This window comes from Vicia villosa, linkage group LG7 (assembly GCF_029867415.1).
Source record: "Vicia villosa cultivar HV-30 ecotype Madison, WI linkage group LG7, Vvil1.0, whole genome shotgun sequence".
In the NCBI taxonomy this organism is placed as follows: Eukaryota; Viridiplantae; Streptophyta; class Magnoliopsida; order Fabales; family Fabaceae; genus Vicia; species Vicia villosa.
This window is the reverse complement of record NC_081186.1, coordinates 110,172,806-110,196,211: the sequence shown is the minus strand read 5'-3', so window position 1 is coordinate 110,196,211 and position 23,406 is coordinate 110,172,806. Positions and strand designations below refer to the sequence as shown.

General features: G+C 33.3%; 2 protein-coding genes across 2 annotated transcripts; one reads left to right on the top strand and one right to left on the bottom strand.

The window, feature by feature from the left end:
* Nucleotides 1-6,966: 6,966 nt before the first annotated feature.
* Nucleotides 6,967-9,153, bottom strand: LOC131616511 (cytochrome P450 78A3-like). The gene is made up of 2 exons (XM_058887860.1): nt 8,045-9,153; nt 6,967-7,913 (listed from the first exon to the last, which is right to left on the bottom strand). Exons 1-2 carry the CDS (start codon nt 9,014-9,016, stop codon nt 7,272-7,274), a joined length of 1,614 nt encoding a protein of 537 aa, XP_058743843.1. The 5' UTR covers nt 9,017-9,153; the 3' UTR covers nt 6,967-7,271.
* Nucleotides 9,154-18,832: 9,679 nt separating this feature from the next.
* LOC131619984 (uncharacterized) lies at nt 18,833-19,645 on the top strand. The gene has a single exon (XM_058891015.1). It carries the CDS (start codon nt 18,833-18,835, stop codon nt 19,643-19,645), a length of 813 nt encoding a protein of 270 aa, XP_058746998.1.
* Nucleotides 19,646-23,406: the final 3,761 nt, after the last annotated feature.

The window sequence follows — 23,406 nt, the reverse complement described above, 5'->3', positions numbered from 1 at the left end:
AATTTCACATTGAGTATGAATGTAAACTCTAAGTATGACTTCTTAAACAAATTATAAGTAATTTTCGACTTCTCATTTCTATCTTTAGCTTCACTTTTAAGTTTAAGACAAACCATGAACTACTTTGTAACCAAGTAACTTGTAGTAGTACATTCTCATTTATCTTTATCTTCTGAGATTAGGATACCAATTCATAGTCATCTACTTATTGGATCTATTAAGCCTTTAAGTCGGTACAAAAATAAAACAATTTCACGTTTTCAAATAGTTTTTTTTAAATAAATATATAAATTATTTTAGAATGAAAAAAATATGATATACTATTTGTCGTCTTACTAGGAAATGTGATCCTACATCCGACAATAAAACTTATTCAAGTGTGCATCACAGTGACACATTAATTTTTAGTTGCTATGAAATTTAATACAAAGATTTGTTGATATCACAGATCATCCAAAAATAATTAATTTTGAGAGAGCAAAGCAATTAAACCTGTCTCAGATGGCAATTCGTAACTCTGACACTAGAGTGTGAAAATCACGTGTGGGGCTAAACACGTATTTGCCCAACTACAGTAGTGTATTAAATAATGTGCCACATTTTTAATTTAATTAATTTTTGGAAAATATTAGTTAAATTTTCAAGTTATTAAGCAAATTAAATTAATTATTTTTAAAATAAAATTTATTGCCAAAATATATTGTAATATTTCTCATTTTATAAAAAAGTGTCAACGTTATTACGAAAGCAATTAAATATATTTATTTAATAATAAAATTAATATTGTTTACTAAAATATTTTTATTAATTATAATTAATAAAATAATTTTATAAAATAAAAATTAATAAAAAATACTAGCAATTTAAACTAAGAATGAAGTAGGGTTTTAAGAGTCCCAAGATTAAGGTTTTTTTGATTGATAGAATCGAATGGAGCGGAGCTGAATGAGATGGAATGGAATAATATTGTATTGTTTGAATAATTTAAAATTGGATGGAGCAGAGCGGAATATAGTGGTATGGGTTCCATTTCATTCCATCACTTATCACTATATTCCCTACCCTTCGATTTGGGTGGAATGAACAATTTGTCTTATTCCATTCTAAAATTTCCAAACAATATAATGGAATCTCCATTGCGCTACTCTCTACTCTACTCCATTTCATTCTACTCCGCTCCATTTCACTCCGTTCATTTTATGATATCCAAGCATAGCCTAAGGCTATGTTTGGATTGATGGAATAGAATGGATGGGTATAAATTTAAGTTTCATTGCTTGAATTAATTTAAATTGGATGAAATGGAGTTGAACCTAATGGAAAGTATTTTATCCCATTTAATCACTTTCCGTCATTTTTTGTACCCTCTGATTTGGGCGAAATGACAAAACTCGTATATTTCATCGTAAATGTCCAAGTAATGAAATGGTATCTTTATTCCATTCCGCTCCGTCCGCTCCATTCCCATCCGTTTTGCTTCATTCTGCTCCATTAGTTTTACATATCCAAACATAGCCTAAGAGATTTCAAATTAGAATTAATAGAAAAGCAGTGGTGGAGGTTACAAGTGGATTAAGAGGATTTAGTATTAATAGAAATTTGATGAGAAGAACTTTTATCTATGGAGACAACAAATCAAATCATACATCAACGCATATAATCTCACCAGTTTTGTTGTTTGCACTTGCGTTCCTTCGCAGTTTGTGAATGATGATGCTTTAATTTCAAGTAAAGTGGATCATGAATATCCGCGATGGCTGCATAAAGATCAAATGCTCCTTTTCTGGCTTCAATCTATATGCTCGAACGAAATCCTTTTGTGTATTCTTGATTGCACTCGTGCACATCAGGTGTGGGATTGTTTGTTCAATTACTTTTAAAGGCAAACTCGTGCGCGTGCTAGACAACTTCGTGTGGAGCTTCGTGCTCTGACTATTGACAATTCCAGTATTCAAGAATATTTGCTTAAAACTCACACTATTGTGGACTCGTTAGCCTCAATTGGTGATCCAACCCATGTTTCACATCATATTGATGTTATTTTTGAAGGTTTACCATCGAACTTTGCTTTAGTTGTTTCGGTTGTTGAAAGTAAATTTAGATTGATAGACTTAGATGAGGTTGAAATAATTTTTTTGGGCTCATGAATTACGTCTAGATAAGTTCAAAAAACAGTTTTTTCCTGATCTAGTCTCTCTCAGCCTCACTCATGTTAATCCTAACCCCTGATACTTTTGAAAATGTGAATCCTATTGGTTCGGATTTGTCTTTAGCTCCCAACTCTACTCATAATCTTAATTATGACTCGCCTAATTACTCGTAACAATTTCGTGGTGATAGAGGTCCACGTGGTGGTCGTAATGTCATAGGTTGAGGTGGCAAGTTTTCTAATTCAAATGCCTAATGCCCAGTATGTTCTAAATTTGGTCACACTGCTCTTAACTGTTGGCACAACTCCACTTCGCACTATCTGACTACATCGCAATTTGGCTTTTCTTATAACTATCCTTCTTGGAAAATTCGACCAAATGTGTGGACAAAGCCTCATTCATCTTTCAGGAAGATTGCTAATCTCTCACCACCCAGTGCCTCCTTGCTTCTCACTTACTAGGACTATGCTTTTTTCTACTATTGTCTACTTAATCAATATACTTCCTTTAGCCCCCATCAATTTTAAAACTCCATACAATGTGTTGTTCAAGCTTTAAATCGATTATGCCTTCCTTATAGATTTTTGTTGTGCTTGTTTTCCTTTACTCAGGCCATACAACACACACAAGTTAGATTTCATATCACAAGAGTGCCTCTTTCTTGGTTACTCTACTTTCCGCAAAGGTTACAAATGCTTAGCATATGGTAGCAAGCTTTAAATATCTAAAGATGTTCTTTTTAATGAACTAAGTTTTCCCTACAAAGAGCTATTTATTTCATTTGCATCTATTTCCACTTCATTTCACTCACATGTCTCTTTCCACCTCTTCACATCACTTCTTCAATTTCTCCTTTAGCATCCAGTCCTATCAGTCTTGCTTGAGTCTCATCTCAGTCTGTTAGTTTGAAATCCTTTTACTCTAGTCCTAATCTCTCATCCTCTTCACTAGTTTCATTACCTCTCCCACTCATTGTTATTCATGTATTTTGCATGCCAGTTAATCATAACATTACATAGATTATAGCCCAGGCAAGTTTCTCACAACCTAGATTGTAACCCAAATTGCTTATTGCCAATACCGAGCCTAAGACTGTTAAATAGGCTCTTGCTGACTTACAATGGAAAGCTGCCATGCAGGCATTATTTTATGCCCTAATTTATAACGACACTTGGATTCTTGTTCCATTTCCACCTCACTAATAGACTATTGAGTGTAAATGGGTTGTAAGGGTAAAAGAAAACCCTAATGGGATAGTAAATGAGTAGAAAGTTAGAATAGTTGCCAAAGGTTTTCATCAAAGACAAGGTTATGAATTTAATGAAACATTTTCTCCTATGGTCGAGCCTATTACCATCAGGATCATTTTATCTTGCTCTCATTTACAACTAGTCTATTCAGCAGCTTAATGTCAACAATGCCTTTCTAAATGGATTTCTTGATGAAAAAGTCTATATAAAGCAACCTAAGGGCTTTGAGCACTACAATCCCACTTTGTTGTGCTAGCTTAACAAGTCTCTCTATGGCCTTAAGCAAGTTCATAGGTAATGGTTTGAAATACTTCAAGCAGCTCTCCTTCAACTTCAGTTCAAGGCTTGCAAGTGTGACCCTTCCTTGTTCACTTATTGCTCTGATGGACATATAATTTATCTGCTGATTTATGTGGATGGTATTATCATCACTAACAGTTTCTATTCTCTCTTGCACACTCTCATCATCAAGCTCTGGAATTTTCTCTCAAACATCTTGTATACTTGGATTACTTTCTTGGAATTCAAGTCAAACATGGGCCCACATTCTCTTCTTCTCACTCATTCCAAATATATAAGGGACCTTCTTCATAACACCAATATGCTTGAGTCCAGTCTTTGTTACCACACCTATGCAACCTACATGTAAATTGACCAAAACAAGCTCAGCTGCCATGGCTGATCCTCACCTCTACATGTCTTTGGTTAGAGTCTTACAATATGCTACTTTAACCAGGCTAGATATTGCTTGCTCTATGAATAAGGTTTGTCAATTTGTGGCTCATCCTTTTGAGACTCATTTGGTGGCAGTCAAAAGAAATTTAAAGTATCTCAAGGGTACCATTGGTCATAGGCTCCATCTTAGTCCACTTTCTCCTGGATCTTCTCCCTATCTTCAAGTATTTTGTGATGCTGATTAGGCATCTGACCCGGTGTTAGAAGAAGCATATCTAGTGTGGCAATTTATTTTGGTCCTAATTTATATAGAATTTTTGTTCAAGCCTCTGCAGATTTATCATGGGTTCAAACACTTCTTAAAGAATTGTTCATTTCAGCCAAGACTCCAGTTATTCTATGTGACAATCAATCAACAGTTTTGCTTGCTTATAACTTCATCATGCATTCTAGGACCAAGCATATGAAGATAGATATGTTCTTTGTCAGAGAGAAAATGTTGGCCAAGTAGTCTCAAGTCCTTTATATCATTGTCACAGACCAATGAGTTGATGTGCTTACCAAGCCTCACACATCTACAAGATTTCTTGCTCTCATGTACAAACTCAGGGTTGTTACCTCCCGTAAGTTTGTGTGGGAAGTGGGTGTACTAGAGTAAGAGTTAGAAAAAGATTATTTATAACTAGTTTAGTCTTAAGACCGACAACTGTCAGGTTGAGTGTAATTTTAACCTGCTGCAGTAGGTCATTCGATTACTATATAAAATAAATGTTATTGCCAATTGTAACATCAATCAGAGCCGACCTTGGGTCAGGGCAAGCAGTCCCACGGCCCAGGGCCTCAAAAAATCGAGGGCCACAAAATCGAAAAAAATAGAAAAAAAATAAGTAAATAATGTATTAAATACAGCATTTGTTAAAATCTTAATGAATTGTTGTCGTGGCTCAGCGGTAAGAAACTTAGCTGGAGTAGTAATTATGTCAGGTTCGATCCAGAAGTTATTTTTACAATACTTTTATTAATTTTCTGAACTGGCACATGAACCTCCCAAAGTGAATATAGCAGTTTTTACAATTTCATGATTTTTTTTTGTACAAAAATGGCACATGAATTTTCAAAATAAAATGTACTAACATAACTAAACAAAATCATATATGGAACTTTTCAATTTTTAAAAAATAAATTTTGATTAATAAATATAAATTATATTATTTTATATTTAAAAATTTATTATATTATAAATTTATTTATTATTAAACTTATATTGTGTCTAGTTTTTATTTTATAAAAAATATATTATTAAATTTTATTTTATATTAATAAATTAAAATTTAAGAAATTCAATATTTACCCAGGACCTTCAAAAAGTCGGGACCAGCCCTGACATCAATTCAATAATCAAAAGTTAATTACACTAAAATGAAAACATTGTAGAAGGAAAGATATGTCTTAGAGAGTTAGTGAAAAAGTGGGCAAGTGATTAAACAAGATGAAAATGTCAAAATTCTATTAGACGTGGATGAGGAGAAACAAATAGTCAAGTGTTGCTCTTTGTATAAAAGCTTTTAAATCTTAAAATTCATACTAAAGAAAACTTAGCCAAAGAGACAAATTATTTCAACTCACTCGTTAGAATGTGCATGTGGTTATGGAAAAGAGGAGAATATTTAACATTTATACATAAAATGTGAATGAATTTTATGGTCAAATCTAACTTAATATCTTAAAATGATTAGAGATTTTATGTGTTCTCCCTAATCTAATTAAAACAAGAGATGTGTAATTTTGACACCATTTTTTCTTCACCATATTTTACATCATGTATAATAACAAAACAAAACTTATTGCAAATAAATCAAAATTGATTAAATTATTAAAAACAAATAAAACTAATACATGGATGGTTATTCCATATAGGTGTTAGATATAGTGTCAATATAGCTTTTCTCTTAAAACAAAGAAGAAAAAAATGAACCTTTTGGGCAGTCTAATTTTATTTGTCCTAATATCCTAGGAAATATTTATGATATCTGATTTTGCAGCATATATTATGTTTTTACACTAAGCACTGGTCCTAGAGGAAGTTTCAATTTTTTTAAATATATTTATTTGACTTTTAAAAGAAGTAATTAAACAGAAAAAATGTAAATTAATAATTGAAAGAATCTTGTAAAATGTACTAAGAATATTCTCTATCAATATTTTTTCTTTTCTAAACACATTTATATATTTTTAATTTTAATTTTTAATTCTTTTAATAAAAAATTATAAATTAAATAATATTATTTTGTTATATACAAATATAATACTTTACTTTTACTATTTTATATATGCTCACTCCATTTATTATTATAAAATTGATAATTTTTAAACTATTTAATGTTAATGTTTTTAATACACTTTTTATTTTATTTAAAATGATTTAATGATAGTTAATTCATTGGATAATAATAATAATAATTTATTATTTAAAATACTATTAGAAAAATATTATTTATAATTAATTTTTAATGAATAAATTAAGTACACCAGAAGAAAAAAAACTACTACTATCTAATTGAGTGTAGGAAGAGAAAGATTGATATCTATAAAAATAGACTTTGGAGTTAGATTTCAGCGGTTTATCTTACATATAATTGTCAACTCCTATAAGTTATAAAGTAATTAAACGTGTATTAATTAATTAATCAATTAAATTTAGTTTATATTTTAAACTAAATAAGGTAAAAAAGAGTACAATAATGAATAACTTTACTTTAGATTATATTTATTTCCTTTTATATAATACTTAAATTTATTTTCATAGTTAGATGAAAAATAATTACATAACCATTATATAGCGATAAACATAGAACTAGAAGTTGTATTAATATGAGAGAGCAATATTTACATGGGCAACAGATATTTCTATTAATCAACCATAATAATATAACAACTTAGACATGAAATGAAACATGACAATCTCAAACAAAAACAAAAAAAAAAAAACTACTAAAAGACAAAAAAGTAGAAAACCTGAATGACCCATTATAATTAAAGAGAAAGACCAAATTCAATCTAACTAAAACTTCACTACATTCACCAGTGGCTCCCATTCATTCATTTTTCTGCCACAAAGCCCCCTCCACATGCTTAACCTTCCCATTTTTCACCTCTCTTTTTTCTCCTTAAACTTAAAAAAAAAGCACTTTTTTTTTTAATTTAACTTAACTAAACGCCTTGGGACCATTTTCACATCAAGAGGATTCGCCATTTCACAAGAAAGCCTAAGCACCTCCGTTAAATCCACACCGTTCACTTCATCCAATCCATCCAACGGCTTCCATTCAAACTCATGCAAAAGCTTAGCCACCCAATAAGTCACAGTTGCCAAACCCAGACTCTTCCCGGGGCAACTTCTCCTACCCGACCCAAACGGAGCCAACCTTAGATCCGACCCGAGAACCGAAAACTCAGCACCTTCTCCATTCATAAACCTCTCGGGCTTAAATTCAAGTGGGTCCCTCCATACTTCCGGGTCCCTAGCTATGGCCCACATGTTTACCATAGCTGTCGTCCCCGCTGGCACGTGATACCCATCAATTGTCGTATCGGTGATGGCCAGTCGGGCCCACGATAGTAGTGGGCCTGGTGGATGCAACCTTAAAACCTCCTTTATAACCGCCTGCAAATACACCGTCTCCGCCATGTCCTCCTCCGTAACACCACATGCACCTCCACTCGCCACCGCGTCAAGCTCAGCCTGTACCTTCCTCTGCACGTCAGGATGAAGCACCATCCTCGCTAATATCCACTCTATCAAAACCGCAACCGTGTCGGTCCCTCTAAATATCATTTCCTGTACAAAACAAATTACAAATTATTCTTGTCTCCAAATGTAATATTTAATTTAAGACAATAAAAAAAAAATATTTTTTTAATATATTAAAATATTAAAAGAATAATTAATTGAAATTTTAATAAACTTACCCAGAGAACAGCGATCATGTCGGAGTCAGACAATTTATCTGGTTCTTGAAGAGAGAGCAGAACATGAACGAAATCCTTGTTGGTTTGGTTTTTGTCGGCTCGGTGGTCGGAGATTATTGAACCAACGAACCGGTTCACTTTGGGTACTAAATTAGAACAATTGAACCGGATTTTCTGAACATCAAAATCTTTCAAAAAAGGAAGATGATCACCCCAATTAAGAGAACCCAACAAATCATAACCTTGTTCAACCAACCCACTGAGTTCCATCATTCTCTCATTCACTTCATCAATCTTAAACCTCTGTCCGAAAACAGAGCACATCATGCTATTAAGCGATGCTTTCTTCAAAACATCACGAACCGGACCAAACCCGCGGTTCCTGAACAAATCAATCATCTGAGCCGCAATTTCAGTGCGTTGCGGTCCAGATGATTTGATTTGCATGGGTGAGAAAAGATGGTTGGTTGAGATTTTTCGAAGGGTTCGCCAGTAAACACCGTAGGGTGCGAAACCTATGGCTCTATTGAACATGAGAGAGTAAGCTGATTCTTTGATAGGACGATCAGCGAAAACGGAGCTATGGAGAATCTCTTTGGCTACATCAGGGATACACGTGATTATGGCACGTGTGTCGCCGAGACTGAAAGCCATGAGTCTAGTTGCTTTGCATGTTTTTGCGGCGGAAGCGAGACGGTGGTGAGCGAGTGAAGAAGACATAAGGTTCATGCTTCCAATTAGAGGGTAACCGTTAGGACCAGGAATGAACATAGGAGAGGATTTAAGGTTGTTTTTGTTTTTGTTGTTGGAATAATAGTACTTGCCCCAAGCAGGACCACCAGGGTGAGACCAGTAAAAGAAATTCATGGTTAGCCAGAGTAAAGCCATGATCAAAAGAGAGTAAACAATGTTTTCTTGTGTGCATTTGGAAGCTAAAGCGAATATCCAGAGGTTATCAATGTGGGTAGACATGGTTAGAGAGAGAAACTGAGGAGAGAGAGAGAGGGGGAGAGGAAGGGTTTGTTAAGGAGGAGGAAGAAGAAGAGTGAAGTGTGGTGTGTTTGGTGAGTAAGTAGAGGTTGGTTGAGGAATATATATAGGGAGAAAAAGTGGAAGAGGAATAGGTGAAAGGAAAATGAAAAACAAGTAACGGTTATGATTATTATGGATTATAGTTAGGTTATATGATATGTTACATACGTTACACATGAGATTAAAATACTATGTAAGACCGTATGTTACGGATTAATAATAGGATTATTGATATACTAAATGGGAAAGGTGTTATAGTTATTAATTGAGAGTAATGATTTGGTTAGTGGGGGAGATAAAGGAAATTAAATGGGGGAGTAAGTTTTAAATTTTTTTGTAGTTTTTGGAGAGATCATAGGAATTGCGCCGCCAATAGTGTGTGACGAAATCTTGGAAAAGTATGTGTCTAGATTGGGTCCAGTTTTCGTTGCACGCGCCATTAATTTGGTGCTACTCTTTAATTCCTACTATCAACAAACTCTGTGTAAATAATTACTACTAATTTAGTTTTAAGTTTTTCAAACACATTTGTCAAAAAAAAAAATTTCCAAACACATTAAAAAGATTACTAATATCTAAAATATAATATTGTAATAAATTAGTTTTATTAATTATTTAATAAATGTTTTTTATTAATCAAAATATCAGAGATTGAATAAGAAAAACTAATGTCAAGTTTAATAGCATAAGACTCAACATACTTCACCACTTAGTTAAATATATAATCACCTAAAATTAAATGCAACCCTACTTCCTATTTGATATAGAAAACTAGCAAGACTATAGGGATAAAACCTGAACCATGGTTGGAGAGTGTCCGGTTGGCAACACCGATCTTATACACAATAGCATATTTGACACTTAAGTTTAAGGAAGTCGATAAACTTTTGGATGGCTAATCGTCATGGAAGTTTCCAATTTTCTCTTGAGCAATGATCTTCAGTGAAGGAACACAATCAACAATACTTATTTTTCCTCTTAGTAGGTATTGATCAAAGATGGTAAGATAAAAATCAAAGTAATATCCATGAACATGGACTTTGGGAAGGTTTACAATGAACTCTTTTATCAGTCTTGGATACAAAGACTATCATTAACCAAAATCTTCAGGACATGTGCGTCATTCAACAACTCCATTATTTCATAACACATTTTGGCTTCTTCAGATAACTCTCTCTTAAGGGTTATTCGTCTATGGAAGGCATACTTCCATTTTAGAACACTCTCCTCGAAATGGAAGAAAACATTGTTTAATGGAACAACAATAAACATTTTGTGGCAGCTTCTTTCCACCTACTAATCTATTACGTCTTTTAGTAGCAGGTACCAAAATGTCCTCTGAAATTTCACTAACATCCTCTTATGAGTGTACTTGCCCATTAGATATTTTAAATGATGTCAAAACCAGGAAAATTTTAGCATTTTTGTACATTAAACGGTATCTCCGAGTCAACATGTGCACCTTTGCATTAGGGATCTTATAATGCACCTATAACATGTTTGAAAAAGGTATCATGTATAAAAAATGAATTATATAGCATTAAAAATCAATTGGAAGCTTTAAAAATCACTTTTTGCTCAAAACACAAGCGTATGTGTCAACACATACCATTCATAGGTTAACACATGTGCTGCAATAATAAAGCCTGTAGCTTCTGTTTCTATGTGCTAACTCATGTATCAACACATGTTGTGTATGTGTCGACACATGCATGTTTCAGGTCGACACATGTGCTGCAGTTTAATGTCTGTAGGTCTATGTGTTGACACATAGGATTTTCAGGTCGACACATGTGTTGCAGTGTTAAAGCCTGTAGCTTTTGTTTGAATGTGTCGAAACATGACCTGATACAGGTCGACACATGTATTTACATAGGCTGACACATGTATTTACATAAGTTGACACATGACTTACATGTGTTGACACATATTGCTATTTTTATGAAAAATTGTTTCTTTTTCACATTTTAGGCATCCCTTTTTCCACTGACTTGCACTACTATAAATGCATCATACAAGCATCTTTTTTTAAGTTGATGAAATTATAAACACATATTAAGATTTCTCATCATATTCAACCTCTCATATATGCACACATAAACAAAGTATACATAATCATTCATTGTTCGGGTTCCATTTAGATTTGGTTGATAATGTTCAATTTAGGTTGGTTGTAACATATGGTTGGATTAAGAATCATAGCTGGGTTTCATCGGAAACACTGTGAAGGTTATTACTCAAAGATCAGGGTGTTGATTTGGGGGTTTTCGACAAGAGTTATGCAATTAGATTTGATCGAGTGAAGAGCTTTGAAGAACGGGTGGTTCTTGCAAAGGAGTAGCCTGAGACGGTGAAACAATTAGTAATCTTGGGGGAGAATAACTCGCAATTTGGATTCGACCGAATGAAGGTTTGAAGAACGGTGGTTTCTTGCAAAAGAGTAGCGTGAGGCGGTAAATCAATTGGTGTTTGTTGGGTAACTTGATCAAATTCAGATCAAGGGAAGAGAAGTGCAAGGACTAACATCAAACATAAGGTTTGTGGGTTTGGATTGCTTGACATCTCTTGTAAATAATTTTTTGCATAGTAATATTGATATCTCAATTCCAAATTGGAATTGGGGGCAGACGTAGCCGTAACGAGGACGATATGTGAACTGCCTAAACACCTCCCAGTGTCCTCTCTATCCCTCTATCTCTTTATTTATTACATTTAAATTTCCATTATCAAATTGTTAAACATATTGATTGAGCGATTGTTTTGAACAATAGAAGCATCAACCTCCAAAATGTTTATCCAACAATGTTGTTAACATCATTAGCGACATCCTTACTATTTGTCACATCACCCTACTCAGTGACCCTCACAATGTTACTGGCATCTTTACTCATGTCTTTACTAGTATCCTTATTACTTACTTCAACATCAACAACAACTTGGTTGTCTTCTTATTCATTTTCACCACTCTCTTCAGCATAATTAGTAACTTCTTCTGACACACTTAACTCAGTTTGAGTAGTGCCATCCTCATTGTTACCAACAAATTTAATATTATATCTATCATCATATTAACTAGATTCAAACTCATCCTCACTTAAATCTTCCTCATCTATCACGGTCTCAAACATCTTATTATTGACATCACAAATAACATTCTTACAAATAACATTAGGGCCAACTTCAACAATAATTTCATGCAGGGGTTTATTAAAAACAATATCATCACTTAAAAGTTTATCAATGATATTATCACTTGTCAGATTGTCACATGCATTTAGGGTTTCTATAGTCTGAATTATGTTATCATGTTATTCGTGCACATTTTTATTCCTTTTAACATTAGGTTTTGTAACTACATGGTCATCCTTAGGTGTAGAAATATTGGATGGTTAAGTAGATTTAAAGGCCTTACCTTTATCCTTGTTGGGATGGACAACTCTAAGAGGAACGATGTCCAATGGATCATCAAATAGATGACTCTTAGATTTAACTTGAGGGATAGTGAAATCTTTAGTGTCTTTGGTTTCCTTTATTTTAAAGACAAACTTTTATCCATTTCCAATTAGATAAGTCATCATAAGAGGAACACAATCATTAACTTCTTAAGTTTCTTCCTTTTTAATTCCTTAAGGACCTAAGATCAGACCACCAATCACAACACCTTTCATGCGAACTCCATGAGTGTTGACAAATGCATTATCTTGTTTAGAAACCTTCTTAATCTTATTAATCATTTTCTTCTCTTTACCATAAGTGTTGGTTCCTTGTTTGGTATCCACCATATCTGTAGAACAATAGAGACGAGATTGAACATTTAGAGAGAGATAGAAAGATAGGAAGAGAGATAGAAAGATAAATAGAGGGAGGGATAGAGATAGAGGGAGAGATAAAGAGGGATAGAGAGAGACAGTGAGAGAGAGAGGGATAGAGATAGATAGAGAGAGAGAGAGAAAGGCGGATAGAGAGAGATAGGGAGAGAGAGAGGGATAGAGAAAGAGGGATAGAGAGAGAGAGAGACAAAGAGAGAGAGAGAAGAGAGGGGAAATAAATATTGTGTATAAGGAGTGAAACGCAAAATGAAACGTAAAATAGAAACATAAGTGTTTGAATATGAAGATTTCAGTCTCTTCATTGATCTTGACATGATACATTACACGATTCTTGGAAAGTGTGGATTGGTTGTGAAACTCTGCCTCTTACAACAGATGTCAAGACAGATGTCCTAACAACACACAATGTTAAGACATATGTTATAACATCTGATGACTTACAACACACTTATCAAAAGTGAAAGTAGAGGAGAGAATGATAAATAACACAATGAATTGTTAACTCAGTTCAGTGCAAACAACACCTAATATGGGGGATACCAAGCCATGAAGGAAGTCTAGTATCAGCAGTATGAGTTCAAAGCTAAACACCTCATTTACAACTTCTATCTTAATCATTACCCAACGTTACTTCTGTCTAGAAGTCGACATCTAGACCTGAGAAATCGCCATCCCACTTCCAATCACCGCAATGATAAAATAGTCACACACCCCGTGACCAAGGGAACGCGAGTAGAAAGATTACAGTTTCTAATAAACAAAACACTTAGTTACGCACCCTAACTAAGAACAATAATTGAGCTTGCTTAAAAGCTTTGATCAAGAACAACGATAAACTCTCTTTCTTAAAAGCTTCAAGAGTGAGAACACAAGTCCACCTAAATGTATCAGATGATACATGAGTGACATAAATAAACATAAAACACGAAGAACTTTAGGAACTCCCAAAAAAACAACCCTTATTGCTCCCACTATTTTCCTTACAAGAAAGCTTGATTAACTAGGTTTTCCAAGTTTTCTTCTTATACATACTTGCAGAATGGGTTTGGGCTTCATTTTGAATCCAATATTCTCTTTTCTGAAATAGCTACAAGATCTTTCTTCAAATTAGGAATAAATAAAAATAATATAAATCTTAGTTTTCCAAAAGAAATCTCAAATATTCTTTTTCTAAAAACATAGACTAATCAGCATTTGTCCTAATCCTCCCTTGATTACATGCGCCTATAATGATTATCTGAATATTCCAGATTCTCATAAAGCTCCATCAATGGCATCATCATCTCAACAAGTTCCAATGGTATTTGTATCTGAAAAGAGTTACCATGTCAAACCCAAAATTACGAAGTTTTACTAAAAAGATCTAAGCAAATTATTGATTTTGAATCCTTTAGAGTTATTGGGTATCCTCTTCATCAATATTTTGAAGCTCAATGGTGGATGAACTTCTTTAATATGATCAATGGACCAACTTACCCTTACTTGGTTAAAGATTTTTGGGTTAGGGCTAAGGTTTATAATGAAGTTGATGATACTCTTGAAGAAAACCAGAAGATTGTTGCTCATGAGAACTCAAAGGAAAATCTAGGGATGAAATAGGTATGGCTGAATACAAAGAGGCGAAAATCATATTTTCTATGATGGGGATAAATGTGATCATCACTTACAGTCACATTGCCAAACTTTTGGGTATGGACAACATTGGAAAATATGCTCTGAACACTAAAGACAATAGTCTAGAATCTGAGGTGTTCAAGCAACTTCTATTTTATCGTAAATAAGATTATGGTAAAGTGAAGATTATGAAGTCTAAGTATAAACTTCTATTCAAAATATTGATTGAATGTTTGATTCCAAGATAAGGGAGTATTGATCAAATCTCTTGGGATCACAAACATTTTAGTGGATTCTTAGTCAATACTGAGCAAATCAACCTTACTACTTACATCTTCAGTCACTTGTGTGATTGTGTCAAGGAAATCAACAAGAATTACAAAAAGAATGCCCCTTATGCAAGGCTTTTTTTTAGTTCTTTCATCAAGGTAGGTTGTTGAGACTCTAAAGGCTCATGGTGCTAAAGAAGATTTGAAAGAAACTATTGAAAGTGTTCTTTTTACTGTTGTTTTGGCTAATTTGAAGTTGATTACAAAGAAGAAGTTAGTGAAACTTGCAAATCATCTAAGGATCAGAAGTGCCAAAATTGCCTTCATTGATAATTAACCATACATCTCCAAGATGGATAATCCTGAAGTTATTCAAGCATTCATTAAAATAGTAGAGATATTGGAATCACTTTGATTATGAATGGCATTCATGATGACCCATAAGGTAGTGCATACAAGCCTAAAAGAAAATGGAAGTATATTGCTTTTGAAACTGAGGAGGTTGTTCAGAAGCCCTCTAAGCATAAAGTTGGACATCAGAAGGAAGTTCAGAAGGAGGTTCAAGAAGTGGCCTCTGTTGGACTTGAGACTTTACACACAAGAGGCGAGAGGGGCGAATTTTGTGGTTTGGAAAAATAAGGGTTTTGAAAACTTTTGGGAATTTAATCAGAGATGGAAAATATTTTCTAAGTCTAAGCAGCAGAAATAAAATATTAAAGTGTAGAAATTAAAAAGTTAAAGTAAGAAGAAACACACCAGGAATTATAGAGGTTCAGTAAAAAACAAAGAGGGCATATTCCTCTCCCCAAGACTTGGTATTGAGAGTTTCCAATAATACTTAAGAGCTTTTAGTAGGAAAAACTCACAAACGCCCTTATACAAGGAAACTGGGGTTGTCCTACAACCATAGTAATACAAGACGATACATATGGGCGTTTATGTCTTTTCAATAAATTGCTAATATTAAAGTGGCCAAGATTTCTTCCCAAATGTAAATTGAAGAGGTTAGTCTTCTCTCCATGAACATGAACCTTGTAGAAGTTAGTATTTAAGTTCCAAAATATATTTGAGCTCAATTGGTTTAACATGATTACCATTTAACCTCTTGGGATTTTAACCCAGCTGATCTCAAAACCTAATATGGTTTTAATAGGGCTATCCATGAACCAATGGTAATATCTTCAAAGCTAGATGATCTTCAAACGAAATATATAAATAAGTAGGAACTGATCACACATTCCCCAACCATAAGCTTTTAATGAGTTTAGCGTTGAATCACATATATGATCCCTAAATGGATAGTATTCATCCAAGGTGCATGAACAACATCCTTGGTGAAATTATATAATGCCACCCTTCCATAATTACAATAAACATCTCACTCACAAATGAAACTTTCCACACAAAAGCATTTGGCTATAAGAACTAGTGAAATAAAGTAAAAAATAAAACTGAGAGAGAAAGTGTGTGGGTGTCAATACACAAATCGAGTTCTGGATGAATTGAAACAATAAATGAGACATCTATTTATAGGCTTGAGGTTCCCTAAATAAGGAAATAACATTAAAGAAAAAATAGTCGTTTCAAATCGATTGACATAATCGATTAATATTTGAAAATTACTCGAGTATGAGTTCCCAAAAAGGATAAAAATGATATATAGCCATTGGACAAAATTTGGGTGCATTCAATGTGCCTTGCGCCTTAAGTAAGCACTAATCTAATTGGTTAGCACAACCAGTTAAATAAAGTCAAAATATGTTTTATGGATTTTTGACTGCTCCCATCCTATTATATACAACTTTTATATGTTTTTCAAAGTGTTTTCTTTTGGTAAATCATTTGAGAAAAATTTTTTAGTGTGTATGATCTTATAGACGTATAATTTTATGAAAAAAATCCCTTTTGCTTTTACAAAAGGTCACTCTCATACTAATTTAAGAGTTTAACTCTTTCTACAAGTTTTTTGCCAGATATCATATATTGTGTTGACAATGTTGACAATGGTCTATAGGCGGAGGCTTGGCTCTTGAGAGTGTGCTCATTTCAAGGTCTTGAGTTCGATTTCTACTATATGCTAACAATCATTGTAGTGTGCCAATCCATACAAACCTCTGCTCTAGCTTTAAACGGGGTCCCCGCTAGTGGACGGTGAGATTGGTCCTCTTAGATTATTCGGTCGCAAGGCCGAATACCAAGAGTTAAAAAAAATCATATTATGTGTTGACACTGCTTGAGATCTCTTGAGGCTTTAGATAATTTCTCTTGGTTTGCCTTCTTCTTTTATTAGTCAAGTTCATCAAACCTTTACATTTATGATTTTCATTTTTAACCGTTTAAGTGCTCTTTGAATTGTCATTTGTTGTATTCTTATTATGATGAAGTCTTCTTAGTATTTTACTTTCTAGTGTTATCATCAAAATAAAACCTATTACCTGCAAAACAAGGTCGCACAACCTCCACAACTATCTTGATGCCTACCAAGACAAGAAGTGGATAACCTAATGATAGCTTGTAACTTACATTGGGTGAAAGGTATCCTTTTATTCCATCCTCCTCCCTCCTCCCTCTCTCTCATACACACACAAACACACACTAACAATCTCTCTCTCTCTCTCTCTCACATACACACACTAACAATCTCTCTCTCTCTCTCTCACACACACACACACTAACAATCTCTCTCTCTCTCTCTCTCTCTCTCTCTCTCTCTCTCTTTTAATTTTTTCTCTTAGTTTTTTCATAGGGTTTTCCTCCTACCTAGATTAATCTCATCCCTACTCTTCCTCACTTTTTATCTCAGATCTCTATGAATTCATCCTATTATTTGTTTTTATTATATTTACATGGACCATAGAACAGGTTCTAGTTTCCCAAGAAACTTACATGATAGTGATCTCACTAGTGTACCAAATCGATACAAGTAATACTATAATGAATACCATTAAGTATACAATACAAAGTTTGTAATTAGTATTGAATCTAAAATTCTACTCATTAAAAAAAGTGTTAGTTGACTTGTTTGCGAGTTTGAATTACAAAAAGTAAACTTTGAAAAATAATAAAAGATTATCAGGGATGAGTGTGACCTAGGTTTTCCCTTGCACTCCTTATTTGACCTTGCTTGTTTAGATTATTATTCTATTTGATTATTCATTTATGAGATTATTTTATGCTAGTATTTTAATAAACAAACCTTTATCAACTTATACAAGCTCTTGATTCCTTTAGTAAGTTACAGCCAAAGGTTAAACATTCAAATAACATAAATATTTTAGTTTCAAAGTTCCACCATTATCCCTAAGTGGGGGTCAAATAGATAAATAATTTGACATTTGATCACTCAATAAAAACATTAAGTGCTTATATTAGATAAATAACATACAAATAATAAACTACCATAGCAGTAGCATACAAGGATACTAGGCTAATCCATAAGATCGGGAACTCATCCCTTATAGAAATGTCATAATGCATTATCTTCTCTCAAAAAAACTCTAAAAATATTGCTCTTAAAATCAAATTTACAAACATTACTATTCGCCCAATGATTATCATATATACTAGGGTGTTCAAACACCGCAAAGATCATTCAGTAATATGATGTGAAAGGGTGGTTGATTTCACAAATCGTGCCATGCGCCATCTAATCACGACACAATATTTCTAGCACTCACTTAATTGTTTTCATCATGGATCATGAAACAATTAAAAGAGATCTTCATTGTTCTTATATTATGAAATTCTTGTGTGTTATTTCTACCCCGCTTTTCATCACCATAACTTCGACCATATATAATAGTGTAGAATTGACTGATAATTATAGTGACATTGAGGTGACTTGAGATTTTTCATAATATTTTGAATCTTTTCATGAATTACCCTGGTTCATGCAATATCATATTTAAATATAATTAAAGTACTAAGAAAAAATCTAGGAAAAAGTAATATGCCAATGTGTCATCAATTCCATAGGCAGTGAAAGGAAAGGGAGAGCTTTAAATGATAACAATTTAGAAATTAATCTTTTTGTGAAATTAATTATGAAAAGTGAATTGGTGGATATTTCTTGTAAGGGGAAGAAACTCTCTTGGTATAGTGGGGATGAAAAGTTTGTGAGTCATATAGACCGATTTCATATTTCAGACACAATTATTAATAGAATGCATGTGATCAGTCAAAATACTAGAGCTAGAGACATTTTGGATCATTGTCTGATGTGGTTAGTGTTGGATAATAATGATTGGGGTCCTAAACCTTTCAAATTTAACAATGAATGGTTCTTGTTCAAGTCTTTTCTACCTTTTTTGGAGAAGGAGTGGAAGGAGATAAAGGTGGAAGGTAGAGGTGATTTTGTTCTAAAAGAAAAACTTAGAGTTTTAAAAGAGAAATTAAAGTGGTGGAACAAAAACATGTTTGGAAAGATTAATTTGGAAGTGGAGGAGAATGTGAGGGATATTAACTATGGGGATGATTTTTTGGAAGTTGAGGAGGAGGACAACCTTTCTGCTATCTTGTTTGATAGGAAAGAGGCGACTAGTAGATTTTGGTTGAATTTGAGAATTAAGGAGAACATGCTTGCTCAAAAATTAAAAGTCAAATGGTTGAAGGATGGGAATTGTAATAGTAGTTTATTTCATAAGGCTATGAAGGAGAGGAGAAGACATAACCATATTGGTCCGATTTTGTCTTCGGGCTCTTTATTTGAGTCGGTGGAGGAAGTGAAAGATGAGGCGTGGCGCCACTTTTTGGGTAAATTTTCAGAAACGGGGAGAGTTAGGAGGGTATTTGAAGGGATAACTTTCAAGAGTATTAATTTGGAGGAGAAATTAGGGCTTGAGATCCCTTTTCAATAGGCACAAATTAAATAGGCTATTTGGGGATGCAGGATTGCTAAGAGTCCGGGTCCGAATGGCTATTATTTTTTATTCATAAAAAATTGTTGGGATTTTCTTAAAGAGGATTTTATTCACTTCTTTAATTGCTTCCATTTCGGAGTTGTGTTGTCGAAAGCGGTAACTTCTTTTTTTTTTAACTTTAGTTCTGAAATCTTATAATTCGGTTTCTTTGGATGATTATAGTCCCATTTGTTAAGTTGGTTGTATGTACAAAGCAATTGCAAAGTTATTGGTGGGAAGATTAAAAAGTGTTTTGAATTCCATAGTTTCTCCGTGTCAAAGCGCTTTTATGTCGGGCCGTCAATTACTTGATGGGGGTTTTGGTGGCTATTGAAGTTGTTAATTACGCTAAATCGAAGGGGAGGAATTGTTTTTTATTTAAAGTAGATTTCAAGAAGGCGTAAGATAAAATGAATTGGAATTTCTTAAGGATTATGTTGGAAAAAATGGGCTTTGGTTTGTTATGGAGGAGATGGATGGACATTTTGATTTTTCAAAGCAAAATGTCAGTGTTGGTTAATTGTAGCCCTACAAAAGAGTTTGTGGTGGAGAAAAGTTCGAGGCAAGGTGATCCTCTACCCCCTTTTCTTTTTTTTTTGGCAGCAGAGGATTTGACGAGGTTGGTTAGAAAGTATATAGAGATCGGTAAGTATTGTGGTTTTGCCGTAAAAAGGAGGTGTTAGGTCGATATCCTTCAATTCACAGATGACATGTTGTTATTAGGGGAAGGTTCTTGAAAGCAAGTTTGGACTATTAAAGCGTTTGAATTAGTGTCGGGTCTTGGCATTAATTACCATAAAATCAAAGTGATTGATATTAATTCTAATAACAATTTATTGGAAGGCGCTTCTTTTGTTCTTTCTTATAGGGTGGAGGCAAGCTCTTTTATCTTTCTTGGAATTCCTATCGGTGGAAATCCGAGGAAGCTCTCGTTTAGGACACCTCTCTTGAATAAAATGAAGAACCGCTTATCCGGGTGGAAGAATCATTTTCTTAATCTTGGAGGTAGGATTACTCTTTTGAAGTCAATTCTTTGCTCTCTTTCTATATTTACTATGTCTTTCTACAAAATTTCGTCGAAGGTGGTCAAAGAGTTTACGAGCATTCAAGGGAAATTTTTGTGGGGTGGTTCGGAGGATAAGAAAAATATTCATTGGGTAAGTTGGAAGAAGGTGTGTCTTTCTTTTGAGAAGGGGGGTCTAGGTATTAAAAATATTTTGGACTTTAATCTTGCGCTTCTTAACAAATGGAGATGGAGGATTTTACCAGGAAATGATAATCTTTGGTTTGGTTTGTTGAGAGCTCGTTATGGTGATATCTCAATGAAGGTTTTTTGTGGTGGTCCCGTGGAGAAATTCCGTCATTCTCAATCCATTCGGTGGAAGGATATTATTAAAATAGGAGCTTCTTCTGTGAAAGATCCTATGGTGGCTTCTTGTAAGTACATAGTAGATAATGGTTTTTATACCCCGTTTTGGGAAGCTAAGTGGTTGGATGATATCATTTTAAGGGAGAAGTTTTCAGAGCTCTATTCTTTATCTTGTTTTAAAAAAGTGTCACTGGGTGGAATGGGTGGTTAGATTGATGATGTTTGGTGTTAGGGAGACTTTGGTATTAAAGAAAGTATTTTGTCTACGGATCTTCGATCATCTCTATTCTCTATTCGCTTAATCTTAGCGGATGTTGAGATTGGTGTTTTCTATCAAGATAAGGTTAGTTGGTCCGCGGATCCGGGTGGGGAATTTTTGGTAGCTTCTTGTTATCAATTCTATGCTAGTTTTCGTATTCCTTTTGGCCCTTCTAATAGGCACGATGCGGTGTTAGGCAAGATTTGGAAGATGGGTGTGCCTTACAAAATCAAAGCTTTTGCTTGGAGACTTCTTGTGAATAGACTTCTAACAAAAGATCTTTTGAGGTCTAGAGGCATTTCTTTTCCTTTAACCTTTTTAAAATGTGTCTTTTATGATTTAGAGTTGGAGAGTAGGAATCATTCCTTTTTTTACTTGTAAAGTGTTGAAGATTATTTGGAATGAGATTGTTCTTTGGATAGGCAAATCGGTTGACTTAGAGGAGGAATGTCCTGCAAATTTTATGGAATGGTTTTTGTTTTGCAAGAGTAAGAAGGTTAGGGAGGACAAATGCGGTGTTATTTAGTTGGCAATTTCTTGGTCTATTTAGTTAATTTGGAATGGGATTTGTTCCCGTAACGACAGTTGGAATGTAAAAATATTAGTGTTGAGATGGTCGCTTTTGGGAGAAATTACAATTCCAATTATAATTTTTATGAATTTACTAAGGACCCATTCGGGTTTATTTCGTAATTCAAATACGTTGGTAATTTCTTGTTTTTCTAACTTATTATCGGGTATGTTATCCCGTTCTCTCATATAAACTGGTTGGAAAATCTTTGATTCTAACGTTAATGTTATCTTGATTTAGAAAAAAAAAATCAATTCCATAGGTCTAAGAAGATGAGAATTTTTAGATGGAAACTAGAGATGTTTGTGTCTCAAACATTTAGTTACTAGTGGCCACTAAGTCTATCCTAGAGTTCATTTGTTTCAAAAGTTTGTATGTCTAATTATTTTGGGTCTTAAACTCTTCATTCACTCTGGATTGGGTCAATATAAAATTTTCAATCACGACTTCTAGATTATATTTATTAGGGTCCTTCCAAAAGAGTTGGGTACTTTAAATCAAAGAGGTTTGATCCTCCTTGTATATGTGTATTGGGTGGTTTCTCTAAGGAGGATTGTATGAATTTGAATAGGGATTTCCTTCATAAAGTCCATGAACAAAGTTAATTAGTCCAACATAAGTGATTATCCCAACATGATAAAGTATGGCCCGTAACTCCATATTTTACACAATGTACCGTTGCCGATGAATACAATATAATTCACATACATTTTCTAAAATTTTTAGAATAAGGTGTTCACTTTAGAAGATAAAATATCATAACCAGGGTTTGAACTCAAGAGTTTACATTTTTTTTGTTTGAATTTACAGTTCATTACCACTTTGGCAAAAGATCAATTTTTTTTATAAATTAAAATAAAAATAAGAATAAATACTAGTACATTTTTATACAAAAAATTATGAACAAATTTTAATTTGCTTGATCAAATTTAATTTAGAGTTTAAATAAATACCATTACATTTTTATGTAAAATATTATCAATAAATTTGATTAATACTTAAATTAATTTTTAATATAATCAATATCTTTAATATCTTTTTTTTTAAATATAATTTTTTATTTTAATTAAAATATTATAATATAAAAATGTTAAAATGAAATTATTTAAAATATATGAAAATTTTCAATTAAAAAAATAGTTATTTTAGACAGTTGCTTGTAAGAAAAAAACTAAACTAAACTAAAAAAAAATGAAGAAGTTTTTTATAAAAAAAAACTTAAAAAAATCCTTGTCTACTAAATTTTCTCCCAAAATAAACTTGAGGAAAATATGGCGCTCAAAATTTCAATAATCTAATTCTAAACTAAAATCTTATGAGATAACAAATATTGTCTTCGTTGATGGCGTCGATTAATCAGTCAATTTCTTGAAATTTTTTACTTTGGGAAATTACTAGATTGGTCAATTTGTTTTTTTGTTTTTGTTAAGATAGATATAATTTAATTCACTTTTGAGTTATTCTTGCTACTTCCATGTATGCAAAATGTGGTAGCTTAAATATTGCAAGAGACTTGTTCA